The following is a 27,593-nucleotide window of genomic DNA, read 5'->3' as shown; positions in this document are numbered from 1 at the left end:
AATTTTTAAAAAATTAAATAAAAGTAACTTGAGCACATCATTTTTTATTTATTATTATTTATATAGGTGCCACGTCATTTTTTCATATATATTATAATTGATAATAAAAAGATGTTGTATTTTTTTTTTTTTTAATTTTTAAAACTTAGGAGTGAGGTGGGTTAGACTTTAATGAATTATAAAAATAAAAAAAAATAAAAAAAGCTACAATCAATTTGTCGTATAAGAATAATTTAGTCTTTTTACTATTATTTTTAAAAAAAAATACTTAATTAATTATCTGTAATTAACTTAGATTTTTCGTTTAATTTTAACTTTTTTTTCCTTAATATTATATCATAAATTACGAGCAAGATTCGAACACATAATTCATCTTTTTTTTTAATTATTTAAAAAAATTACATTTATCCACAATGTATATTACGTTAATAACTAAAATTTGATAAACCTCTCAAACACTAAACATTTACAAGTCACAACACATCAATGATATCAGTGGCAAATATTAAATATTTTTAATTTTCATAATAATATTAAAAATATGAGACGGTTGTAACTCTATTTTTTGATTAGTTGAGTTAACCTAATGAAAAGATGTCAACTCGGGAACCGATTCAAATTTTCGAGTTTTAAAAAATTTAACCTAACTTAATCTGAAGAGAGAAAAAGAACATTCAACTTAACTCAACATTTGTAGTTTCATTTAGATAATTTGTATTGACGGTGTTATCATGTCATTAAATACGTTTGACAATGAAGTAATAACTTTTTGTATGGACTATGTTATAATGTCATTAAAATACGTTTGAAAATAGAAAGATAATTTTTTTTTTTTTTTTTTTTTTAATTCTGGTAGTGGATAATACTTACCAACTAACCCATCAACATGAACCATTAAAATTTATTTAAACAGTTATTCTTTCTTGAACTATTATTGTCGTCTTTATATTATATATAGAATTTTTTTTATCTTGACTCAAATTTTATTTTAATCGAAAAACGATATTTTACTGAGTTTATCTAAAATTACCGATCAGCAATTTACTTGGAAATTTAAGGATTGATGAAATTGTTTAATAGATTTTCATATTTATTTATTATTATTTATTTTTTTAATTTCACATTTAGAAACAAAAAAGAAATATGGATTTTCACAACATTTGCATTAAATTGATGATGGAGGATATTGATAGCTATGTCATATTTAGTAAAAACTAGGGCGGCACAGCATATTCTCTCTTTTATCTCTTATTTTTGCAAAAAGGTTCTCAAATTTCATCATGTTTTTTTGGTTAATTTTCTAAAACTAATAACTTTAAGGAGACACCAAAAGATTGATAGAAAAACAAAAGGAAAGTGAAAAATAAGTTTTAATTCTTGTTTTACCTTTCAACAATAATTATATATTTTTAAGTATTTGTTTATGTTAAATATATATTTTGTAGTTAAATGTATTTCTATAACATTTCTTTTAAAGGCTAAAATAGAATTTTATGTCAAATTTACGGGGGACGAAAATTAAGATTCAAATAAATTAAAAGTCATTATGTGAGGTCCCACGTCCGTTAGAGAGGAGAACGAAATATTCTTTACAATGAAACGTTTCAAAAACTTTAAGGGGAAGCACGAAAGTAAAAACCTAAAGAGGAAACAAACTTTCTTTTGCGTTTTAATAACTTTGAGGGGAAGCCTAACCGTGAAAACCCAAATAGGACAATATTTACTAGACAGTTACAAATGGTATAGAGCCAAACATCGCGGTGTGCCAGCAAGGACGCTAAGCCCTAAAGGGAGTGGATATCGGACGGTGTGCCAGCAAGGACATTGAATCCCAAAACGGGGTGGATTGAACGAGTGTCAACGAGAGGAGTGAATTGTGAGATCTCACATCGATTGAAAAGGAGAATGAATGCTAACAAAGACGCTGGACCTCGAAGGGAGGTGAATTGTGAGATCCAACATCGATCAAATTATTCTTTGATTTTTAAACTTTTGAAATTATACTTTAAGAGTCTTCATCATTCAAAAATAAATCAAACTTTTGAAATTATACTTTAAGAGTCTTCATCATTCAAAAAATTTCTCGAAATAAGTTAAATTTTAGTAGTAGTTTATATTTTCACCTATGTAAAAGTTCATAGACTAAATAAATACAAATAGATTCCATTCGAGTTCTATGAAAAGAGCAAAAAGAACAAATGGGGACAGAGAAGCTATATGTGAGAAAACTGGATCACACAGAGACGCCAAAACAAAACACATCAGAACGACTCTTCTTCTTCTCATTCGTTTGACTTCCTATATGAAGACCCTTTAACTGTAAAACAGTGTCATTTCTCTGCTATACATACGACAATAAACCACTGCACTTATTACCATATCAATAAGCCCCCTCTCTCTCTCTCTCCCTCCTCCCTTTCTCTCTCTACTGTGCTTTTTCTTCTTCTTCTTCTTCTTCCTCCTTCAATGAATCTTCCAATATCAGAGCCATCCCCTTCTGAAACCTCAACAATCATCTCTGCTTCAGAGTCTTCTCCATCATGTCCAAAGGGGGATCCAACAACTGACCAAATTAACCTCAATTCCCACCTGGGTTTGGATCTCACCCTTTCTAACAACGATTCCGATCATGGGTCGAACCCAGAACTCAATCTAATCCACAGTTTCGATGCGAATTTGGCAACAGAACCCACAGATGGGGAAACAGAGCCGAGGGTTTTCTCTTGTAACTATTGCCAGAGGAAATTTTACAGTTCTCAAGCTCTTGGGGGTCACCAAAATGCCCACAAGCGAGAGAGAACTTTGGCAAAGAGGACTCAACGGATCGGGACGGGTTCTAACTTCGGGCTTCCTCATCGGTATTCGAGTTTAGCTTCGCTTCCTCTTCATGGGTCGTTAAGTAGGTCGCTTGGAATTCAAGCTCATTCCATGGTTCATAAGCCTTCTCTTCATGTTTCGGCAATTGGGTCAGCTGGAATCTATGGTCATAGTGAGTGGTCAAGGAAGCCGCTCGATCAACACCCGGCGATTGGCCGGCTGATGCAGGGAAATTCCCATGTCGGAAGTTTCAGAGGCATTTCGTCAGACACCGGAGCTGCAAGGTTCGAGGGTGTGGGGAAATTGTCTCCGGCGGCGGTCACAGAGGCTCCGCCGCCGCACGGAGGGTTCTGGTGGGGCAGTGGCGGTGGGGGCGGTGGTTTTAATCATCTGAAGATGAAGCCTAAACAAGATGAACTCTTAAAGCTTGACTTGTCCCTAAAGCTCTAATCAGAAAGGGAACTTTCTTCAATTTTTTCCATCAACTTCTTTTTCCATTTTTTTAAAATTTGATGCTTTGTTCTAAGATGGGAATTGATTTAGATCCTTCTTGTTTTTTTCTTTTTTTTTTCATTTCCTGTTTCCAATACTTGAGAAGATTGTCTCTGTAAATAATCCATTTTGGCAACAGAAGAAGAACACAAAAGTAAACCTGTCGAAAGGGTAATCCTTAAAAGAAAATTCCCATTCATTACATGGAAGGAAAAAAAAAACCCAATGTATCTGTTGAAATTACATTGGAATTTGAGAAAGTAATACACTTTCTCTCTCAATCTTTTTCATTCTCTCTCTAGAAAACAAAAAAGTAGTGATAGATAGAGATGCAAGTTTCCACTAGTAAAAGTGGCTAAACTTTCAAGTGTAGGCGTAGAGGAAGATTTCTTATTCATGTTTTTATGACCCTTTATAATTAAGATTGATACCACACGCATACACTGAGAAATATGGGCGACTAATCAATACTGTGCCTATATTATTTATTGATTTCCAAATTCTATGGAAGCATAAAAGTATTAACCATTTAATTTGGACAAGAGTTTCAATCCAACTTGGACTTTTGATCTAATTCGGAGAATAATGAAACTAATCGAAAGATTAAAAAAGAATCTAGAAACGAACAGAGAATTGGAGTTGTACCTCAAGCAAGAAAGACATGAGATTTTTGTTAAAATCCTCTTCGAAGCCAACCGCTAGCCAATATTGTTCTCTTTGGGCTTTCCTCTCTGAACTTCTCCTCAAGAATTTTAAACGCATCGGTTAGGTAAAGGTTTCCACACTCTTATAAGGAATGTTTCATTCCCCTCTCCAACCGAAGTGAGATCTGACAATCCACCCCCCTTGGGGGCCAGCGTCCTCACTAACACACCACTCGATGACTGGATTTGATACCATTTGTAATAGTGCAAGTCCACTTCTACCCGATATTGTCTCTTTGGGCTTTCCCTTCTAAACTTCCTCTCAAGGTTTTTAAATGTGTATGCTAGATAGAGGTTTCCACACAATTATAAGGAATGTTTCATTCCCCTCTCCAACCGATGTGGAATCTCACACCTTGCCATCATATATATCATGAAAAATAGTATAGATAATAAAAAGAACAAGATCCTTAAAAAAAATATGATAAAAAAAGATTGAAATAAATAAACTTCACAGACAAACATGGAGCTATGTCATGATTCAAGATCCAACATTATATTTTAGGCTTCTTGTCAATCAAATTGTGTGTGTGAGAAAGAGAGAGAGAAGATTCAGGAAGGCCCCAATATGAAATTGTTGGATAAAAGGGTCCTAAATTCAAAGACTAAAGAGTATGATGGTGTGGTCCATGAAATGAGCACAAATTTGGATGGTTGTAGTTTTCATTTAATGAGACCACCATACAGAGGTAGATATAGATATACAAAACCTTGTGAAAAAGTAATGAAGGTACATAATGACCTTTCCTCCTCCCTCCTCCCCCTCAGCTATTCCATCACCATCATCATTTTTCCCACATTATTAAATTGTGGGTAAATCTTCATTGTCTTGATTTCTAACCTAAAGGATCTCCTAATAAGGCCAAACCAGTGGTGGGGTTCATATCCCAAACAAATCATGTTCATCTTAATCATATATCTAACTCATGATCATTAGTCATAATAATGGAGCTAATTTCTTCTAGTATCAAGATGTAAAAGTAACAGAAATCCTGCTATTAAGACAATTTGATGACTAAAAAATCTCCTACTTTATCATACATACCACACAACCTTTCTGAAAAGGACTGAGCAAACTTTGGGTTTTGGCCATCTGTTGCTTTGTTACTTCATCAGTTGGGATGTCCATTATTTGGGTTAGACTGCCCATTCTGCAACATTGAAGAATCATAGCCTTTGATTATGCACCTCAACTAAAGCCACAAGTAGTAATTTATCAGAGGTTGAGTAATGAATCAAGTTTCATCAAATCGAGTAATATGTTAAATATTTACTGAGAAACAAATTGAAACAGTGATTGGGTGCTCGAAGGAAACATGACTAAACACCATACAATAATTCTTCAGATACACAGCAAAAGAAGCCAGAGAATGCACCAAAAAAATTGTGGAGCTATGATCACATAGCATCAGGTGAAGTTTAAACCAATCAGTGTCTTTCTCTCAGGATAACTAGTCATCATTAAAGGTCCCCTCCAATACATTTAATTAGACTACTTTACTTTATGAAAAAGGAGGTATATAACATGGATAAAGCATCCTTTCTTAAATATCCAACCTTCAAAATATCAAGTTAATGCTCTAATGTGTCAGAGGATCGAATCCAAAAATAAACCACTTCTCTGGTCCAACAAATCGTTTGTATATCATCAATTTATTGTACAGAGTTGAATTCAAGCTACATCTGAAAGTAAGGAGACCTGGGGCAAGGTAGGGTTAGATTTGTTCTGACCTTTGGGTCTGCAATACTGCATGATGATGAGCAGGAAGACAACCACTAAGCTGCCCACTTGATGACAATGACTTGTCATCTAGTTCAATCCCATTCCACTGCCTACTAGTTCAATCCCATTCCACCGCCTACTGTATACTTCTGATGGAAAAGGGGAAAAAGAAGAAGTTATTCAAATGAAACCACTACAACGTATTTACTTCAAAATAGTATCTTTTGAATGAATTTGCATGTTTTTTAACAACTAGTAGATAAATTGAGATATTTTTACAGTTTTTTTCATATATCCAACCATGAAAAATTGTCAACCACACTGTAGCAGCCTCGATAGACGAAGAGAGTAAAAATTCTCTGTATCTAAGTACATTTCCATGACACAAACAGAAATTGATTGCTAATCAGGTCATTAATTTTCGTAACAAAATGGGCATCAATCCTTTGCCTATTAACCATTTACATTGGTGATGATCAAACCCACCGCATCAAGAAATATAGTTATTAAACAAAACCTGGAACCATTGGATTCTTGGCAACATGGTTCACTTATTTTCTCTAGCTTCACCAAAAAGTAAAAGTACCATGCGCAGGATATTGCAGTAATATTAAGAGACGTCTTCCTCAACTCTTGGAATCTGGAGAAGATGCTCCACCTTGGTTTTGATGCTTACTATCTTCTCCTGTTGTAGATGCACGACTTTTGGGCAAAACTGGAGCCGGTACTATCTTTTGTCCACCAAGATGGTCATCCATAGACTTGCTAGGATCAATATTTGCCCCATGTTTGGTTTTATCAACGCCTTGAGCCTTTTCAGAGTTCTTTGTGACAATACCACTCCCTGATTGTTTTCTGGATTCAACAGCAATTTCTTTTATAGTCTCCTCAAGTTTATAAAGTCTTGTTTTTACCTCTTGAAGCTCCTGGTTCTTATCATGAATTTCTTCACGTTCTTCTAACTTTATTTGTTTAGCTGTCTCTTCTTCTTTCTTCTTTTTCAGCTCCAGGTCCTGATATGGTGACTTTGGTTAAGAAAACCATTGAATAACTGAAAATCACAGAAAAACATTGTTAAGGGACCGACTCAAAGAACCAAAGGAAAACTTAAGTATCCAAATTCCCATGGATAACATTGTTATCTTTCTTTGCCAAATATTTAAAAAAGTATATGGATATATATATATATATATATATACAGTTATTTTCTTGCAGTTTTATACAGAAACAGATTCCTCATGACCACTTTACAAACAATAGATTACTTAACGAGAAGCCAGGACGATAACCTCCATATTCTCCCATTCATTTACTAGGTCTAGCAAATGCTGTTCACAGATGTTGTTGTTACATTTTCTGACCCCAAATCATCCTTGAAAACACTAGGTACTGTAACTTTAATTTCTTGGACAATTACTAGTTATCATAAGTCATAATTTATCAGAGTCTTAAAAGGTTAAACTCCTCAATTAAAGTTTATGTAGACAAACATGAACATATAGACTACTCATCTTGATCTAGGAGACAAAATGATGATGCAGTCATTTCATCTCTTACATTGATATCTACTTAAAACAAAAAAAAAAAAAAATGATATGACCTATTTCTAGGTTGGTTAACATCTATAAGTTCGAATGTTCAAAATTTTCAAGTAATATTTCATTTAATCTTCTAACTTCTTCCTTCTTCTCTAATTATTGAACACGCTTTAACTCTATCCTTTCTCAACAGATGATTATATATTTTTTCTGTTAAAAGAAAGAGTTCTATGCTTGCCATTTTATACAGAAAGAGGTTCCTCATGACCCTTCTGCAAACGATAGAGTATCTAGAAGCCAGAGGATGATACTTGATTATTAAAGGTTAGTTCTAATAACCTTTCGAGTATTTTCAATAGAAGTTAAAAACAATACGCAATGAACTAATACAAGTGTATAAGATCGACAAAAATATAAAGCAACAAATAAGGCTTTCCAGCTTACCACATTCTCAAATTTATTCACCAGGTGTGTCAAATGTTGATCCCATTGAAATTGTTACAATTACTGACCAAACAGTATGGAAACCACAAGTTTAATTTTGAGACGGCTACTAGTTATCATAATTCATAATCTAACACCGAATCTCAAAAGGTTGAACTTCTAAAATAAAGTATATGATGCCAAACATGAAAATATAGGCTACTAATCTTGATTTAAGAGACAGGATGATGATGCAGTCATTTCAACTCTTACATTCATATCTAATTAAAGAATTACTAATCATGAAAACTTAAAGGATTGTTTCAAAGCCATATTTTGAAAACCATCATCTATCTTTAAAAATAAATAATAATTTTCTGAGTAGGAGAACTTATTCGGTAAGATGGCTTTTCAACAGTTAAGTAAAACAGAGCATAGAACCATTTTTTTCTAACTTCATGTGTTTCTTTACTGTTTTTGTAAGTTACAATTTATATATGAACTTTACCATGCTACTCGTGTAAACTTATATAAATATATTCCATTTTCACATTCATATAGATAAATATAAATAATAAAAAAGATCCAACAGTTTTTTATCTTAATTCAGAAACAACTGGGGAAAAAAAAAAAAGACAGTCTTTTTCTTTTCCGGCGCGAAGTTAGAAAATGAGTTTTGGGAACAAATTTCAGAAGAATGTACCTAAAACAGTCTCTTAAACTGAAATTATGGTAATTTAGCGATAAATTCTATGGTAATCTAAATTTTACAAAATCAAATATTTCTACAACACGCTAATACTTGACACAATGACCTCTTGAAACTTCACGTTGCATAAAGGTACACAGTTTTTTCTGCAGGGCTGGATGAGGGGGATCAAAGAGGCTGACTAAGCTACGTGTTTAATTGACTGATTACTTTTCTATAAAAACCAAACTTCCCTTGAGAAGAAGAAAATGAAGGAATGTGAACAGCCTACAAGAAGGCAAGCCAACTGCCCAATAAAACGAACCTAAACAAAAACTTGTACAACAGGTAGGAAAATGGGTTCCAACTATTAAGACTCTGGAACTATTATAACAACGACAATAATTATGATCCTCAATGTAATGTTTTGCATCAATAACTACATATATTTGTGTGTGTGTGTGTGTGTGTGAACACCAAGTTAACAACTGTGAACTACATATTGTGCAGAGAGACGACAATAATTATGATCCTCAATGTAATGTTTTGCATCCATAACTACAAATATATATTTATGTGTGTGTGTGTGTGTGAGCACCAAGTTAACAACTGTGAACTACATATTGTGCAGAGCGCTACATAAGTGTTTTATGTCAAATAATTTTAAGTTTGGTAATGCAATGATGAACCATATTGAGAAAACTATCGTAGTTACCTAAATGTGTCCTCTAAACATGATAATCTTAGAATACAGGGAAAATAAACCAGAAAATGGAAGACAGAGCAAACTAAGAAAAGAGTATCATGTGAAAACGTTAAATTATGAAATCAAGGAGCACAAATGTCTTCAGAAAATAATGACTAGAGAAAACATAAAGCAGTAAACACAGAACAACTTAGGAAACTTTAAAATAAGGCCCTGAAATTTAGTTACCGCTTCCATCTTCCTCATTTCATAACGAGCATACTGGGCCACCAGATAAACAGCTGCTTCAGGAAATAAGTGCATTTAGGAAAATAATTAAGATACAACTAATGTCTCTAGCCGAACATAGAATTAATAGAGAGAGAGACAGTTAAAGGTACCGACCCAAAGACGGCATGCAAACAAAGAAGAGCTGAACCAGATGGAAATCAATCCTGAGCGTGAAAGAAAGAAGTTAAGTAATCATCGTATCAAGAAGATAAAATCGGCAGACATACATGGATTTTGAACAAACTTTTAATCGTAAAAGGACAAATCACACGAATCTTATACTGATGGGTCATTTGATATAATTTTTATATAATTAAGCTTTGAAAACAAACAATATGATGCATTACTATTGAAGATTCAAATTTCACTACACCGTTGAAATATACACTATCATACAACGAAACCCGCTTGATTCAATCACATACTACAGACATGAACACAACGTGCTCGATAAAATGCCCCAAAGAACTTGAAGAACCAAAAGCCACTCGAAAATTAGAATTGATCAAACAGTCATGTAAGACGAAGATAGAGAACAGAAAATGATACCCAAATTCCTTTTTCTTGGGAGGTTCAGTGAAGAGGATTTTGGAGGCGGTCATGAAGTCCAAGTTATCCAGCTGCTTGTACGCCTCCTTGTAGCTGCTGAAATCCGACTCCACCTTGTTGATCCCATTGATCTCGCCGTTGTTGCTGTTCTTGTTGGTCCCAATGCGAGATTTGGAGCAAAATGGACTGGTCTGGAATTGCTTCAATCGCTTTGAAAATCGGCTAAAACTGGCTCTGGCGCGAAACATTGCCCTCGATCGATGCCTGTGAGGGAAAGAACAACGAATATACAGGTCAGAGGTAACTAATTCTGATGGGCCGACGAGTCTTCATTTACCAGGCCCATTAATGTGTCAATGTTTGGGCCTCCAGCCCATCGTTTTTAGATATTATATTTTAATTTTTTTTTATAATTTGATTTATAGTATATTTTATTTTATTCTCAATATTTAATTAATTTATATTTTCGTTATTGGTAAGTATTAGTTGCTAGCTTGTATCATATTTAAAGCTTATGAATATTAATGAGAACAAACCTTCGATTCCTATTTTATTTCTCATTCTTAACATATATGTATGTACACACAAAACGAAAACAAACAAAAAAAATAATAATAAATATTTTAGAATCAGTATCCCTTTTTCGATCTGCAAGGAAATCGTCTCTCTTCTACTGTGTTATTTGAACTATAGGTCGAGAGTTGAGTATTTTGTGAGGAAGAACACTTTTTATCGGCCCTTAGTGTCATCATCGTCACAGTCACCCCCAAGTGTTCGAAGAGTTTTTTCAACAAGACTAAGCTCGTGGTTGAACGATAATATAATGTACTTCATCAAAACAAAATTTTATTTTTGGTCTATAAAGTTTGACTTAAATTGAATTTGGGTCCTCGAATTTTTAAATTTTGATATTTTAGCTCTAATTCGGGTTAATCTTATTTATTTATTTATTTATTATTATTATTAATTTAATTTGACATGACTTAAATATATTAATTTTGTATTTTTTTAAGTTATTAACCAGACAAAAAAAAAACATTATTTACTATTATTTACCAATTTAAATACGAGATTATTCTAAAAATGTCGAATTTAAATTTTATGAAGTAAAAATATTAATTTCTTTTTTTCAAATTAAAAAAAAAACGTTATTTAAAGGCCATCAGTGACCAACCTAGAAGGCTAATCATTATATTCCCTCACTTTTTTATTTTCCATTAATTAAATACCTAATTTCAATCACCAATTCTAATTACAATCCATGTCCCACTTTATGATAACTTTTTACGTATTTATATTTATATATTGACAATTAAAAATTATATTTACTTTTAATTTAAAAAAAATATGTTGATTAATAAATTTATATTCAATTTTAAAAAAATTAATATATGATAAAAGGTTGAGAAAGAAAAAAGATCAAAATATATTTAATTCTTAAAAAAATAATAAAGAACAAACCATTTATTTTCTCATTATTATTATTGGTAATTAACTCATTTTTATTTAAATAACCTGTTAAACACAAGAATTTGATGTTGATAATTTAAAAGAAGATTTAAAATTTAAATTAACTAGTGAACAGTATCCTCACGTTACAAATATAAACTATTTTATGATGTTTTGTTCTCAGTAACATACTTTTGTTGAGATATGTAGCCTGATGCAATCTATATTTGGAAGATATTTCGTAAAGATATATATATATATATTTGAAAAATATTTTGTAGAGATTTGATAGAAATATATATGGCAAATATTTGGTAAAGACTTAATAAAGATATATTTGTTAGATTAGATTCGTTTAAATCTGTGAAAGCTAATTTTATAAATTGAAATCATTTATAAAGCCAATATTCCTTATTTTCTCGTTTGAGTGAAGTCATCAATACAGAACGTTTAGCCAATATTGCTCAGTGTATTTTCTCTATCCTGTTCCAGTGAAGTCATCAATACATAAGGTTTAGCCAATATTCCTCAGTGTATTTTCTCTATCCTGTTCCAGTGAAGTCATCAATACATAAGGTTTAGCTAATATTCATCCGTGTATTTTTTCTCTCCTATTCGAGCCAATATTTCTCCCTGCATTTTATCTCTTCTGTTCTTTACTTCTCTTCTTTCTCTCGTTGTATATGAAGTCATCATCAATATTCCTCAGTGTATTTTCTCTCTCCTGTTCTTGTATAGCCAATATTTCTCCCTCAGTGTATTTTCTCTCTCCTGTTCTTGTATAGCCAATATTTCTCCCTCAGTGTATTTTCTCTCTCTCCTGTTCTTGTATAGCCAATATTTCTCTCTCAGTGTATTTTCTCTCTCCTGTTCTTGTATAGCCAATATTTCTCTCTCAGTGTATTTTCTCTCCTGTTCAGAACAGCCAATATTTCTCTCTCAGTGTATTTTCTCTCTCCTGTTCTTGTATAGCAAATATTTCTCTCTCAGTGTATTTTCTCTCTCCTGTTCTTGTATAGCCAATATTTCTCTTTTGTATTTTATCTCTTCTGTGTGCTCATCTTGATTGTGTGCGTTGTTGAGCGATCCTAACAACTGGTATAAGAACTAACAACCAAAATGAAAGAAGATAGATTGTTCCTTAAGCCACTATAAATCTACCCATAGAATTTGGGTATTTTGGATAATTTAATTATTATTATTTTTTTAAAAAAGGATGAGTTTCTCGATTCCCAAGCCCGCTTTAAAAGATTCCCGATTCCCAATCCCGCTTTAAAAAACTATGAACTTTGTTAATAATCAAGAAAGTTATGATTACCCGTTAATTCTTTTTTCACTCTCAACACTTTTTTCCGCCCCTTTTTTGTTTATGTTTCCGATGTTAATTTTCTATTTGGTTCGAAGATATATAGCAATGGAGTTGTTATTAATCGCAGTAAGCCATTGGGAGTGAGATCGAAATGTGGTGCAGAAGAATCTCCTGCAATGGCGACTCTGGATCGGTGCCAGTGTACCTCAATGTGTACGACCTGACGCACATTAATGGCTACGCATATTGGCTCGGCCTCGGAGTTTATCATTCTGGTGTACAAGGTTCGTTCTAATTCGAGCTTTTCAATTCTGCTTCGTCTAATTCATCGGTTTATCTGCTGGAATTGGCTGTTAGATCTGCATTTCTGATGCTTAATCTGCTGGAATCCACTTTTGATGAGTTCTGTTTCTGTTTGGTTAGTGTGAAAATGGGGGGAAATTGATTGAACCTTCTAGGTTTTTGCTTTCTGTATACTTGTTTATTGTTCTTGTAAGTCGGATTTTACTCCTGTGAAAACTTTCCCGATGTTTTCTGGACCTGCATTTTGATGGATTCTGTTTGGATGGTGAGATTATGATGGAAAATTAGACGAACTCCTAGGTTCTTACATTTAGTACTCTTGTTTGTTGTCTTAAAGAATAATTTGATCTGTTTGTGGCCTCCATTTTGGTGGATTCTGTTTGGATGGTGAGAAAATGACGGAAAATTAGACGAACTTCTTACATTTAGTACTCTTGTTTGTTGTCTTGAAGTATAATTTGATCTGTTTGTGACCTCCATTTTGACGGAATCTGTTTGGATGGTGAGAAAATGGAGGAAAATTGGATGAACATGGAGGATTTTACTTTTAGTTCACTTGTTGATTGTTCTTGAACTATAACTTACTTTTGGACAATCTTTCCTGGTGTTTTCTGGACCTTCATTGTTGTGTTTGGCTGCTGAGAAAATGAAGGAAAATTGAATGAAGTTTGGTCTAGGAAAATCTATTCTGCCATTTTTGATCTGAAACTGAGAAATCTATGGGATTCTGATGCAGTTCATGGAATTGAATTTGCATTTGGGGCTCATGAATATCCAAGTACAGGGATATTTGAAGGGGAACCAAAGCAATGTGATGGATTCAAGTTCAGAGAATCAATTTTGATTGGGAAAACAGATATGAGTGAAGCAGAAGTGAGGTCATTAATGGAGGAACTTGGTAAAGATTACAGAGGAAATGCTTATAATCTCATCACCAAAAATTGCAACCATTTTTGCAACCGTGTTTGCATCAAACTCACTGGAAATCCCATCCCAAATTGGGTCAATCGCCTTGCTAGAATTGGTAAATTTTGATCTAAATTTACTTCTCCTTTTCTAGTTCTTGCTGTTACTGTTTCTCTTTGAATGCTGATGATGAACTTGACTACTTTTGTAAAAAGAAAATTATTTTGATCCTTTTTTTCTTGAACTAGTTTACAAAAAGTTGCTTGAAATATTCTCTACTCATTTAAGTGGTAGGTATAGAGTTTCATAACAAATTTAAGTGGTAGGTGGCTTGATATCATTTAGTTTTTTTTTTTTTTTTTTTTTTTTTTTTTTCTTTCTTTTTGAAAATTTTGTTGGTTTGCTCAATGGTTTCCTGCGACCAAATTTCAAAAACAAGTTTACATTTTTTGGTATGAAAATTAAACCAAAATGATCGTAAATAGATTATGTGATAACCCATGTCATGTCAGTTGAAGAAGGGAACGCATTTCTTATAAGGGTGCAGAACCTCTCCCTAACAGATGCATTTTAAAACCTTGAGGGGAAGCCTAGGAGTAGAAGTTTAAAGAGGACCGTATCGGTTAGCGGTGGGCTTGGACCATTACAAATGGTATCAAAGCCAGACACCGGGCTGTGTGTCAACCCACATAGGTTGGAGAGGGGAACGAAACCTTTTTTATAATGGTGTGAAAACCTCTCCTTAACTGACGCGTTTTAAAACTTTGAGTGAAAGTTCAACAAAGACTAACACTTACTAGTGGTAGGTTGGGCTATTACAAATTCGAATCTTCTAATAAGTATGTGTCATGGATTGTGTTGAATGTTTGTGTTTGTGAAGAACTTCTGAGATGAGGGGTTTTGGATGCAGGGTGGATATGCAACTGTGTTTTACCAGCAACCTTAAACTCCACGAAATTTGGACAAAACAGAGCGCAAAAGAAGAGAGGTGAAGAAAAACAAGAAGAAGAAGAAGAAGAAGAAGAGAAGAAGAAGGAATTGGCAAGAAGAATCCAAACAGCTGAAATTTCAGCTTCTAATTCTTCATCTTCATCTTCTTCATCTTCTTCAACTACTACTCTCCGCAGAGGAAGAAGCAGAACCAGACGTCCTCGTCTTCCAGCTTCACCATTGATACCCACTTAAAGTTCTTGAAGATTGTTATTTTACTAATTCCCCCTCTAAATTATATTTCTCTCTCTAAAAAAAAGGCATTCTTGGGGGGGTATATCAGTGATTATGTAAATTGTGTATTATTAGGCAAAGTGGGCTGTTTGTTCTCTCTCTGTAATGATTCCCATTTTCTTGGATTTTCTTGAGCTCCCATTGAAGTTCTTACAGGCTGGGTTTAATTTCCAGGTGAGATGTGGATTGGAATTCAAATTTTGATGAAATTGCTTAATGGGGCATATTCATTTTCTTAGTAGCAAATATGACCTCCGGAATGCTCTATAGAGTCGACATTTTTTTCCCATTTTGATCGTTACTTTGATATTTGTTCTGTATCGATCATCTTATAATTTTACGGAGATTAAAATACATATTTAGTATCTGAATTTTTAAATTTGTATCAATAATTTATTGAAATTTCAATCTTTCAATCTTGTGTTTCTTAAAATTTAAGAATACTAAGAAAATCACTCCAAACTGGCAGAAAATTTTATTAAATATCAAATTTACTACTATAATATAATAATAATTATTATATATATATAAACCCTTCTGGAAAAGTGCCTTGAATCAAGTAAAATAGGGCTTAGTATTAGCCTTGGGATTTGGCTAAGAGTATTTTGAAAGGAAAGGGCAAAATGGCCTAAAAAAAGGTGGAAAGTTGTGTTGCGCCCATACTTTTGTGACATTGGTGTTTCATACTTTGGCCCTTTTTTGAATGCTTTAGGCCATAAGATATGGTCAAAAGGTTATAAAAATTAACCATTTTTTTAGACATTCATGAAGCCTATCATACCATTCATTCACTTTCAAGCTATACAAATATAATCCATGTGATAAAGCCTTTTGCTTTCGTTCATTCAAAGGGTTTGGTTTAAATTGTTTTAAAGGATACACAAAAAGTCTGCAAAGTAGTCAGTCAATTGAATGGCTAACGTGATGATGAAGAATGGGAAGAAACTGTAGTAAATTAGCAGAAGAATAATCCATGAATGTTTGAAATGATAATTTTAACATAATGGGGATTACCATTGATTTCAAAGAAGTTGAGAGAGTAAAGGAATAATGAGTGAAAATCCTGCTGCTATGCAAATGTGTAATCGAAGATGAGCCTGCAGAAAGAGAAATGTTGGTAGCTATGGTTAGAAGCGAAGCCCCTTTGAAAGGATGAAATAGATTGAATCTGAAGCGGTAAGAGAAATTGGATACTTGCTTCAATAACTATGGCGTATACATCAAATACATTGTATGATGAAGACATCAGGTTTTTTAGCTCTGTTTTGCTTGTAACCATTCGACGAAATTGTCGAGGATCAACGGCCAAGCGAGTTCTGAGTCGTAATTGCTCAGGTCTGGAAAACTTATCTGCATAATGATCAATATGTGTCACAGCTTGAATTGAGGACATCAATACCATATGGTGATGATACAAACAAATCAATTGGAGGTGGATAGATAAGTTAATCTTTCATAAATATTACACTTCTCCTTCAGACTGATTTTCAATACAAATGGGAATTATTGTACGAGTTAAAGTAGCAAGAAAAATTCTTGAAATTAGTTAACCCAATTGGAAAAGAAAAGAATTCAGTTAATTCACAAACTTAAATATCTACATTGTTTTGCTGAATTCAAGGGATGAGAAGATCATTGAATTGGCAGTGACTCTCTAGTAAAATTCAGGGCAAATTTATAGTAGATTCCAAAAACTATCTGCCTCTCAATTTTTCTTACTGTATTCCACCAGTAGTGCGATAGATGCAAGCAAATATAATGAAATGTGTCATGTTCATGTGCTTTGGGAGAGAATGAAAGTACCTCATTGCAGAATCGAAAGAAGCCCATCCATTGATCCATGTTAATAACCTTATAGTCACTTTGTATCTGCATACATAATACGAGCAAATAAGAAATTTTTATTCTGCCTTCTTGATGAGGGGGAAGACAGTAAAAATGTGATTAATCGATCAATAACCCAAAATGTTGAAACCCCTATGAAAGAAAATTTGTTACTCTACAACATGTCTTTCACAGAACCACCATTCATGAATCATCAACCATTTCTGAAGGTTCTCCTCACGCAGATTAACTAGGTGGCTAGAGCTGACTATCAGTAGTAATATGGTGAAGTCCATTTTATCATCCACTAGGTATGCTAGAGAGAGGCTATAACTCAAGAATGTACCTCTCTAAGACTAAGTGCATTATATTAAATATCTAGAAGTCCTCTAAGGCAGTGCTGGAGTTAACTGCAGTGCCAAATAAACCATGCCTGTGGATAAAGGTGGCAAATTAAAAGCAAAAAAAAACATGATGTGGCACTCACCTTCAAGTATTCGATAAATGCATGGACTTGGGCATGAAACTCGGACCCTAAAACAAGATCCAGCAACTCGCATATACTCTCTATGTCAATACTCTTTTGCTTATCCTCTAAGAAAATGTCCATGGAATAAAGATAACATAAAGATCAAATTGCAATATAGAGTAGAAGAAAATGAACCAAACTTGAAGATTAAAAATACAAAACAAACCTGTTAAACAATACCGAAATGCATAAGAATAGAAGTCCACAAAGTTTGACAGCCTCCTTACCTTTTCAAAATGTGAGGAATCGATAATTAAAAACTTTATGCGCAATAATTAAGCAATGCGCTAACTATATGTACTAATTTAGTTTGAAACTTTTAACAAGACAAGTATTGAACCTCTTTCTCAAGATCTGGTAGAGCCTTCTTTAATTTACTAACAGTGTCTGCCCTCAGGGACTTGAGGCCTGTGCGCCATTCTTCCTAACAGATATACAATAGGTTAAGGTTCCATCAAATGAATTTATAGATCTTGACAGCAAAAAATTTTAAGTCGAAGCTGAGAATATAAATGACAGGGTTTTCCTTATAAGCCAGTGCTTAACACAGATAAAATTGATGATTCTTTTTTAAAAAAATCAAATCAAATTCATTGAGGGTATGAAATTACAAAAGAAAGGGGAAGAACTCCTCTCCAAAGCAGTTACTAAAAACTCTCCACTTGAATAAAATAAAATATACCCTTCATAGATCACTATACATCAAGAAAATGAATGAGAAAGGATTAAATGATGTGGAAGCATATTGCAGTAAATAAAAGGACAACAATACTAGAAAGAAGATCTGCTGTATAATTTCTAATTTTGAAGGCCAACAAAAGAGTAAATATTCTTACCAGGGTAAAGTATCCTTGTTTTTCAGATTGCATTTTCCTGGTATGTGTAATCCATTAGTTTCTAGGCAATAAGGTCACACAAACAAAAAAAAGTTCAACTATCATATCAGTCGAGGTACAACTTACCACGCAAGCATCAAGATTCTTACATCAGTGGGATTCACTTCCATGTCTGAACAAAGACTTTCAATTCCTTCTGGACTGTTAAAACAATAGTCAGTATTGCATATCAAACGGACCTCATTCATACAAGTACTCAGAAGTCTCCTTAAAGATAAGGTGAAGAACATCCTTGATCATTAAAATAACATGGATGGGAAGTTTTGATGAAGAAAGATAATATTGTTCAAGCATAAGAAATCAACCACAAAAAAAGAGTTTATGATTGGAATATTGCTATGCATTTAAACAGTACAATACTGAATAAACAAAAAATAAAATAAAAATACAGGTACAAGGCAAAGCTAACTAGCAATGCTGAAAACGAGATATTTCAATGGACCAAAGTTGACTTACTCGATCAAACCAGAAGAGCCATTGGCATATGAGTAAAATAGGCTATCGATCCGTTCCAACTCTTTTGAGCTTGCTCGACTTGAAGCTGGATACATTGACAATCTTAAGTTCATAAGAATTGAGAAATTATCTTTTTTTGTTAATAAACGTACGCCTTCAAATTTCTACTCGGACCATTTCAACGAATTTCTACAGCCAAGTTCCTACTTATTCTATTTGTCAAGATACTTTTCGATACCGTAGATCACTGATTAATCATTCAGGCAAATTTAAAGTACATAAGTTGGGAGTCAACAACAACATAAATCCTTGACCATGGTCAATGAATTTTACATTGAAATGTTTTATTTAATTAGATCAGAAAAGCAAAGATAAGAATCTAAAATCCGGCCAAGAAGAACCCCCTATTAGCATGGTGGAAGAAATCCAAAAAATAAGATACTCACACATAAATCACCTCATAAGAACAAAAGAGTATACATCAACATGGGCATGATAATTATTACGATATAACCGAGAAAGCCACCTACCACGTAGTTTCGCTTAAGAACAGCCAGCAGACCACCATACAGAGTTCATTACTCAATTAAATTTGAAAAAAAAAAAAAAAATCTCGAGACAATGAATAAAAGTAGTTTGCATGTTCAGATTCTTTTTCTTTCAATTCCCAAGTATACAACTCTCACTTTCTAATGAAACCAACTCACTCCATGTCATCTCGGATTAGCTCTTACAGGTGCTCAGGTACATGCACAAAACAATCTGTAATATAAGCTTGAAATTCCCAAATTTGATAGCCGTAACACAATTAGCTAACTACAAGAGCTATTCACCCCACTGAAACCTCACTCTATTTAAACACAAACTAAATCATCAACATAGCAAGATGCACACACAACATCGAGAACGTAAAAATCTCCCGAGACAAAGGCATCGTAGGAGTATAATCAATCAATCAATCAAAGACAAAACCATGTCCATGACCAGAACACACAATTAACCAGAGTATATAACAACAGGATGATCGATTCCCATGGCGAGAATTACAAGTAGAAGAATTAGAATTGTGGAAAAAACAAAGGATCAAATACCGGAACGAAAGAGATCGACGGCGGAAGAATTAACGGAAGCTGAATTGGGTTGACCGGTCTTCCTTGTAGCAGAGCGCCGCATCTTCTTCTTCTTCGAGTGCAATTGGATTGGGAAGGAGAAGATAAGAAGAGAAAGCAAAGAAGAAGATTGATTTTTGTCGCACCAAATTGGAGAACACAGAAACAACGACTAACAACAAATCTAATTTCCTTTTCTTTCATTTTTTGTGGAATTAAATAAATATACATTTATTTAATACACTAAATTAATAAATAAATAAATAATACTTCTAAGTATTCTTAAATTTTAAAAAATAATAATTAATAATATCATTAAATTTAAATAATAATAATAAATATATTTACCATTATTTTAATATTTTGCTTAAACAGGGAATTTTAAAAATATATTTTTAATTTTAAAAGTATTTTAAAAATAAAAAATTTTAGAACTTTAATAACATCTTTAGATTTTTTTTTTTTCATAGTCAAAATAAATAATTTTTTTTAAAAAAAAATTAGAGATATTAATGATATTAATAAATTATGGTTTTCATATCATTTTGCTTGTTGATTGTCTTGGATGTGTCGTAGGCTAGTTGATCGTTTTGGATGAACATCGACTTGTTGATTTGTTTGTATCAGCTCCTAGTTTGTTGATCGACTTGAATAATCCTTTTAGCTTGGTGACCGATTAGAATAAACCCCTAACTTGTTGATCTATAATCAACCAAGTTTGTTGATCGTCTTGGATTGACTTTTGGACTGTTAATTGACTGACTTGTAGATCTATTTGTATTAATCATTGGCGGGTTAATTAGTTTGGATTCATTGATCTTCTTGATACGTTGTGTGCTTCAAATGTCTTCCACTTTCCTTTTGAATTCTAGCTTCGAGCGGACCGATCAATAACTAAATGTTGGTTTAGGTTTGGTTCACTTTAAGACTGAGCTTGAGCTCATTTAGACTCTACTCAACGATATTAATAAGTTTGGTTAACCAATTTGTAGCTAGTTTGGGCTAACTTAGTCTCGGGACCAGATGTTGTGGAGCATAATTTGATTGGACATCATTGAAGTTCACAATAGATCGATCTAAATGTCATTAATTGATCTATCAAAATTCCACATATTTTTATTTAATTTGAAGACAAGTGTAAACTTGTAATTGGTCTCGATGTATTAATATATGTTTTTATCATTAATTTAAATTAATAATATGACAATGTATTAATGTACCTAACTCGAGTGTAGGGTTTGATTTATATATTTATATGTGTAGTGTAATATTAAAAGCAATAAATCTAAAAAAAAAAATAGAAAATTTCCCTCGAACAACTTTTGTTCTTTGTCCGAACATAATCTCTAAGAGGCAGCTCCTTACTTGCCTCTTCAACCTCGATTATAATATATATATTTCTTAATTTGAATTTTTAAAAATTATGTTGACCGAACATCATATTATAACAGAAATTATATTGAAAAAAAAAATTATGTTAGACTTATTTGATCCGTTCTTGTACATAATCAATCAGGATTAACGCCAAGGTAAAGCTCGTTTTTAATACACTCGGCCATTTGGATATCATTTATCAGACCTATTTTGGGTGTAATATAAATTACATTTTTAACTTTTAAATTTTACGTGACTTACTCCTAATTTTTTTACCATAGTTTTCACATTTTTTAAGTCAAATTCTAAAAACTATTATTTTAGTTTTAAAATTTTGATTTATTTATTTTTAATATTATTAAGGTCAATTATGAATAGCTTCTAATTTAAGCATTTTAGGGTCAGTTTTTAATAGCTTCCAATTTAAGCACTTTGAAAGGAACAATTATTATATTTTATATTTTTTTTGGAAATTATTTTAAATGATGAATATGTTTGATTGGAATCAATTTAAAAATATTTTTATCAATTATAAATATGTTTTTATTTATCATAATATATTTATCTTGGAAATTTCGCATTATAAAATTATATTTTTATTTTTTATTTTTTATTTTTATAATTCAGTTTTTGTTCAAATAGATAAAAGTTTTAAAATTGAAACTATCTATTTTGATTTTCATTAAATAAAATTCACAAATATACTTTAAATTATTAATTTTTTCAGATGTGTTTATATATAAATAAATAAAAAATTATATTTGTAAGATTAATTTTCCGTCTCTTTAAATTTTGTGTTAATAGCCATCGTGTTTTCTAAGCCCTATTTTGACGTTCAGCCATTCCTCTCTCTCTCGTTGCCAGCCACTTCACCCGCGCACGCTGCACTCTCAGCTGCCGCAGTCTCAGCCTTCCGACGAAATCGCTGTCTCTCCGAGCAATCAGAGTTGCTTATCTCTGTTTTTTTCCCCTCGGAAACACGGTGAAGGTAATTCGCTCTCGAAATCTCTCTCTTTTGTTTAATTCTGTTAACGTAGAATGATGTCAGTATATTTCTTCAAATCTCTTGATGGTTCGCGTTGTGATACTTGCAGGTAGCTCCTAATGTCTGCATTTGCGAATCCTAACCCTAATAAATCCGTCGAGGTAAGTAATTATCGATGTGTGCAACGTGCGTAAGATTTTGGAACTCGATTTCATTTGTAAATCAGTTCGATGCCTAGTTTGGTCTGGTTTAAACTTAATTGTTGTGTTTCTTTTTTAATGCCTGTTTTTAGGTTGCTCAGCCTCCGAGTGATTCTGTGTCGAGCCTTAGTTTTAGTCCAAAGGCCAATCACTTGGTTGCCACTTCATGGGATAATCAGGTCCTTTTCTTTTTCCTCTTCTTTTCAACTCTTTTTGTGCTTTTACTTGCTTATTTAACCGTTTTGTTTATTTTCTATCCAGATTAGGGTTTACTTTTATGCGAATAAGAAAGTTTTGCTTGCTATTTTTACTTTTCTTCGAGGTGTTCTATCCAAATTAGCTAAGAGAATGTCAATTGATGTATAGTCTTCGAGGTTTGCGAGTTTATTCTATAATTTAATTGTAATGGCTCTGCAGGTTCGTTGTTGGGAAATAATGCAAAATGCAAGTAATGTTGCCAGTACGCCTAAGGCTTCTATATCTCACGATCAACCGGTATATAACAATTTAGTTTTGGTTTTGTGGTTTGATTAGAATTTTGTTGCTGTAAGATCCAAAACGTTGCTAAGTTATCTTGCACATTACTTTTTGGCTTAGGTTTTATGCTCAGCGTGGAAGGACGATGGAACAACTGTGTTTTCTGGAGGCTGCGACAAACAAGTTAAAATGTGGCCCTTGTTGTCCGGTGGCCAAGCCATGACTGTAGCCATGCATGAAGCACCTGTCAAAGAAGTTGCGTGGATCCCTGAGATGAGCCTATTAGTCTCTGGAAGCTGGGACAAGACATTGAAGTAAGCACCAATCTGTTGATTCTTAATTATCTTTAAGTAATTAAAACATGCGTTCTGTGACATCCATATATTCTTTTCAATATGAGTAGCACAGTTTCACTATTAGAGCTCAGTTCATTATTGTGGAACATGAAAAACATTCTAGGAGTCAGTTTCAAACAATTTGTCTCACTAGCCTGTTTTGATGTCGGTTCATCCATCTATGATGTGGGCATCTTGTTTGTTCAAACTAAGGCACGTGTAAGCAAGACATGTGGCTCTGGCCTCTGCCTTTCTATGGCATGAGTTGATGTAGTATTGCTCCTTAATTTTTTCCTCAAATGGTTTCACTGTTTTATGTTTCTTCCTAAGATTAATTATGAATATGAGTGTGTATTTTGTTTTAACATAAAATTACATGTTGAACCATTTCAATTAGTCAGGTTAAAATGAAAGATGTTGCTGAAAATAAGTGGGTTCATATCCACTAAGCACCTGACTCTCCGTCTCTCTCTCTCTCTTAGCATTTTCTCTTGTTTTGATATTCTAGAACTTGCATCACTGCAGTCCCTAGTTAATATGATGAAAAATAGCAAATGCGCCCTGCAAAGGTAGACAATTTGCCCTTTTCTGGTCTACATGTTCACCCTTTGCCTTTTGTTTTTCTACCATGTGGAAGTGTAATTGTAGATTGTGGTAGATTACCTATGTTTTCTAGTTATGATGAAAAGATTTGATGGGGTTCTATAAATTCTCAGGTATTGGGATACAAGGCAGCCAAACCCAGTGCATACTCAACAACTTCCTGATCGCTGTTATTCAATGACAGTGAGATATCCACTAATGGTAGTTGGTACTGCAGACAGAAATCTGATAGTGTTTAACTTGCAAAATCCTCAGGTATTGTTTTTTTCTTTTTTCCTATCATTTCTTCTACAATGTAATATATGAAGTTGTGTATAATATTCTTTAAATTTCAGTTTTTGACATCTGCTTGTGGGGTCTTTCTGTGACAGAATGAATTTAAGAGAATTGTTTCACCCTTGAAGTATCAAACAAGATGTGTAGCTGCCTTTCCTGATCAGCAAGGTTTTTTGGTAATATTTCCATCCCTTATATTCCTTTGTTTAGATGTTGCTTGCTTTCAAGTATAATTCTTATATTATGTCTTGATGATATATATATATTTTTTTTGATAAGAGACTGTCTTGATGATATTTTAGTTACTACTACTTCCAGAATAAGAATCTACTTCCAGATTCTTATTTCTTTACAGGTTGATCTTAATGTGAAATTGCTTAATTTGAGTTCATTAACAATTCCAGGTTGGTTCAATTGAGGGAAGGGTTGGTGTTCATCACCTTGATGAGTCTTTGGCGAATAAGAACTTCACTTTTAAGTGCCACAGGGATGGATCTGAGATATATTCTGTCAACTCCTTGAACTTTCATCCCGTAAGTTTGTATTAAATTATTTATTTTTTGAAGCATAAATAAATCCAAGAAACTTCAAAACTACACAAATTCCCAATTTTTTTCTTTCTAGAAGAACTTTGGAAAATCAGAGGGGAGAAGTCTTCTCCAGCTTTTGAGCACTGCACTCATTTGAATGTAAAATTCGTTAAATGAAGGCACATGTATTGAAGCCTATTGTATATGTCTTCGCCCTTCAGAAACCCAAATTGGGGCTTTTCATTTTACACAATACATTTACTACCTCCTTCAAGATCAAATTCTGGAATTTTCTACCTCCTCCAATCAAGTCGAGTGCCATCAATTAGCTGCAAAAGATTTCAAGCTTACTTCCCTTCCTCATCTCAAACTTGTACTCCAGTGATGATCATCCACCATGGATAGCTGGCACCTCCTGATCTTTTAGTTCTAGTATACTTCCCAAAATCTTCTTTTCCATTATTTCTAACCATCACTTTGTGCCTTTGCTTATTTGGCTCTCTGGAAATCTCTACACCGTTTGGATTCTTATTTTTTAAGCTCCTGACTCCTTAACTGTCACTACACACAAGCTTAGCAATCATGTTCCAACCAACTAATTAATTGACCTCTTCTCTTCATTTCCACTCCAAATAAATACACCCAATCCATATTGGCATTTGGAAAATCGAATTGTAGTACTCAGGGAGGTTAGAAGGTACTGCATTACGTAATAATATCCTTCCACCCTAGACGAGCAAATTTTTTTTTTCATCTGTCAACTTTTCCTTGTGGTTTTTCTATAGTAGGAAGTTGGACCTCCATTTTTATTTAATTTACCCCCAAAGACATATGAAAAAGGAAGGCATTCTCACCTAGGATAGTGTACTGTTGTTGGCTATTTTTTAAGATGACAAGGATTTTTCCTGATTGGTGCGCTCATAAGTGATTATCTGCTACCAATTCGCCATAATTTGCAGCATCTTGATTAATGGTTCTTTAAATCTTGCTATTTATTGACCGGAACTTTCTTTCAGGTGCATCACACTTTTGCAACTGCAGGGTCAGATGGTGCTTTTAATTTCTGGGACAAGGATAGCAAACAGAGGCTGAAGGTGCCTTCAATATCTTTATTATACTTACAGCTACATAATCCTCTTTTCTCAGTCTTCTTCCATCTGTATAAAATAGCTTATGGTTGCATCGGAACTACATTTAGAAAACTTGTTAGGTGGGAATAATGCTCAAAAACAAGTTGCTAACAAGTTTTTGGCTCAATTAATATTTTCATAATTTAACTTCATTTCCAGTTGTTAGCTTTAAGAACAATCAGTATATTCATTTTTTAGAAGATTAAATTGAGTAAAAAACTAACGTGAAACTTAATATTCACCTATGTACTTGAATTAAATGAACCTGTGCAATACCTCCAACATCTAAATATTTTTTTGGGAGGTAGTGCAGGTTGTAGAGATCTATAATAACTTGAGAGCAGGGAAAAGGGGAAAAAAACTGCAAGAACATGTCTGCATACAACTTGTTCTAGTTTTACAATTAGTTCCTTCTATAACAAATTATCTGTTCTGTTCTATTAATCAACACAGAACTCTTAAGTGTATGACTTTTATGTGTCAAGTCACTACCTTTTCCTTCAATTTATTAACATCTAGAAAATATTTAGAGTATTCTTCTTAATGAACGAATGGTGAATGGTTATCTTTTTTGCTTCCAGGCTATGTTACGGTGCAGTCAGCCCATAAGTAGTAGCACTTTCAACCAGGATGGGTCAATATTTGCATACTCAGTACGTATCAACTTAATTATTAATCTTTTAATTCTTTTTATCAATTGTTGATGCTTGCTTCTTTAAGTTACACCACCTTTCCCTCAAATGTTACACGAGCACCCATCATAATCCATTATTTCCAGCAGCAGCTATAGCAACGTGCATTTCATTAGAGATATAGCGATCGTTAGATAATAGGTTCGTTGCAAATAGACTTGATGGATCGAGTGTTTAGAAAATAGTAGATAAGCATTCGAAATAGCTCGGAAGTGGGGCCTAAGGGAGGGCTCTTGAATTTCTTATTATCCTTTAAGCCTTTTCTTTATTCCTACAATGTTTCTCTTTAAACTATAATGTTTCAACCAGTTGTAATTGAAAAGCTTTCAGACCCCAATATGTGCAAGTTGTATTAACGTTATACACATGATATGGTACCCGTACTCCTTGAGACTGAAATCTCTTTCTAGCAAACAGCGGGAATACTTCTGTTCATAGTTTTAAAGAACGCTAGAAAGATATTATTTGACGTGAGCTGAACTCGACATGTGGGATTTCTATAGGTGTGCTATGATTGGAGTAAAGGGGCAGAAAATCACAACCCAGCAACAGCAAAGACTTGCATTTACTTGCACCTTCCACAGGTACTTGGTGTACATAATCTTTTTATTACCTTTTTTTCTCTGTTCTTATTTGGAATATCGTTGAAAACTGACTGAGAAATTTGCCTTTTCGTTGTAGGAGTCCGAGGTTAAAGGCAAGCCTCGGGTTGGGGGCAGCGGAAGAAAGTAGTCACTGTAAAATCGATTACATTTCCCCCCTTCGAATGTATCTTTATTCTTTAATGTCAAATTACTAATAGGTTAAAACTAGGTTTGCAAAAATCTTGAATATATTTCTAGTTTAGAACGTCATGTATGGCTTTTTGTATGATTGGAAATACTGAATTTTCAAATACATAATAGATCTACTGCCGTTGTTTTCCTTCGGCTAAGAAACTGTAATTTTTACCAAGTTGATAACCAGTGGTGATGTTTTTAGTGAGGTTGAACAGTTTTAATTTGAAGCACACTGCCGAATTTTGATGACCCAATTGGTTGATTGATAGGATTTTTATAATATTTCTGAAGCCAAGT

The 27,593-nt window shown here is 33.3% G+C and overlaps 5 protein-coding genes across 8 annotated transcripts; 3 read left to right on the top strand and 2 right to left on the bottom strand.

Moving 5' to 3' along the window:
* Positions 1-2,202: 2,202 nt before the first annotated feature.
* LOC111791067 (zinc finger protein 1) lies at positions 2,203-3,359 on the top strand. The gene has a single exon (XM_023672256.2). The coding sequence runs from the start codon at positions 2,467-2,469 to the stop codon at positions 3,265-3,267; it is 801 nt and encodes a 266-aa protein (XP_023528024.1). The 5' UTR covers positions 2,203-2,466; the 3' UTR covers positions 3,268-3,359.
* Positions 3,360-4,648: 1,289 nt separating this feature from the next.
* Positions 4,649-10,177, bottom strand: LOC111791465 (uncharacterized). 4 transcript variants are annotated; one of them, XR_015420396.1, is made up of 6 exons: positions 9,911-10,177; positions 9,476-9,525; positions 9,320-9,372; positions 6,323-6,749; positions 5,745-5,885; positions 4,649-5,206 (listed from the first exon to the last, which is right to left on the bottom strand). XR_015420396.1 is itself a non-coding variant. In XM_087122565.1 (4 exons), exons 1-4 carry the CDS (start codon positions 10,156-10,158, stop codon positions 6,363-6,365), a joined length of 738 nt encoding a protein of 245 aa, XP_086978691.1. In that variant the 5' UTR covers positions 10,159-10,177; the 3' UTR covers positions 6,075-6,362. The 4 variants fall into 4 exon arrangements, 1 of the variants encoding a protein (XP_086978691.1); XR_015420395.1 differs by having other exon boundaries at positions 4,649-5,164; XR_015420397.1 differs by having other exon boundaries at positions 4,649-5,164; positions 5,745-5,882.
* A 2,429-nt stretch (positions 10,178-12,606) lies between these two features.
* Positions 12,607-15,347, top strand: LOC111791657 (deSI-like protein At4g17486). The gene is made up of 3 exons (XM_023673086.2): positions 12,607-12,952; positions 13,708-13,995; positions 14,788-15,347. The coding sequence occupies exons 1-3, from the start codon at positions 12,820-12,822 to the stop codon at positions 15,060-15,062; spliced, it is 696 nt and encodes a 231-aa protein (XP_023528854.2). The 5' UTR covers positions 12,607-12,819; the 3' UTR covers positions 15,063-15,347.
* Positions 15,348-16,026: 679 nt separating this feature from the next.
* On the bottom strand, positions 16,027-20,103 carry LOC111791656 (uncharacterized). The gene is made up of 10 exons (XM_087122113.1): positions 19,898-20,103; positions 18,807-18,891; positions 18,417-18,491; positions 18,291-18,327; positions 17,795-17,878; positions 17,621-17,681; positions 17,413-17,519; positions 16,905-16,970; positions 16,300-16,451; positions 16,027-16,198 (listed from the first exon to the last, which is right to left on the bottom strand). The coding sequence occupies exons 1-9, from the start codon at positions 19,977-19,979 to the stop codon at positions 16,356-16,358; spliced, it is 693 nt and encodes a 230-aa protein (XP_086978239.1). The 5' UTR covers positions 19,980-20,103; the 3' UTR covers positions 16,027-16,198; positions 16,300-16,355.
* Positions 20,104-22,094: 1,991 nt separating this feature from the next.
* Positions 22,095-27,461, top strand: RAE1 (Transducin/WD40 repeat-like superfamily protein). The gene is made up of 12 exons (XM_023673080.2): positions 22,095-22,277; positions 22,384-22,435; positions 22,567-22,653; positions 22,892-22,969; positions 23,072-23,265; positions 24,003-24,144; positions 24,261-24,341; positions 24,570-24,698; positions 25,712-25,789; positions 26,407-26,478; positions 27,021-27,101; positions 27,199-27,461. Exons 2-12 carry the CDS (start codon positions 22,394-22,396, stop codon positions 27,247-27,249), a joined length of 1,035 nt encoding a protein of 344 aa, XP_023528848.1. The 5' UTR covers positions 22,095-22,277; positions 22,384-22,393; the 3' UTR covers positions 27,250-27,461.
* The last annotated feature ends 132 nt before the right edge of the window (positions 27,462-27,593 follow it).

Source organism: Cucurbita pepo, chromosome 3 (genome assembly GCF_057944985.1).
Source record: "Cucurbita pepo subsp. pepo isolate OVF chromosome 3, ASM5794498v1, whole genome shotgun sequence".
Taxonomy (NCBI): Eukaryota; Viridiplantae; Streptophyta; class Magnoliopsida; order Cucurbitales; family Cucurbitaceae; genus Cucurbita; species Cucurbita pepo.
This window is presented reverse-complemented; position numbering and strand designations above follow the sequence as displayed.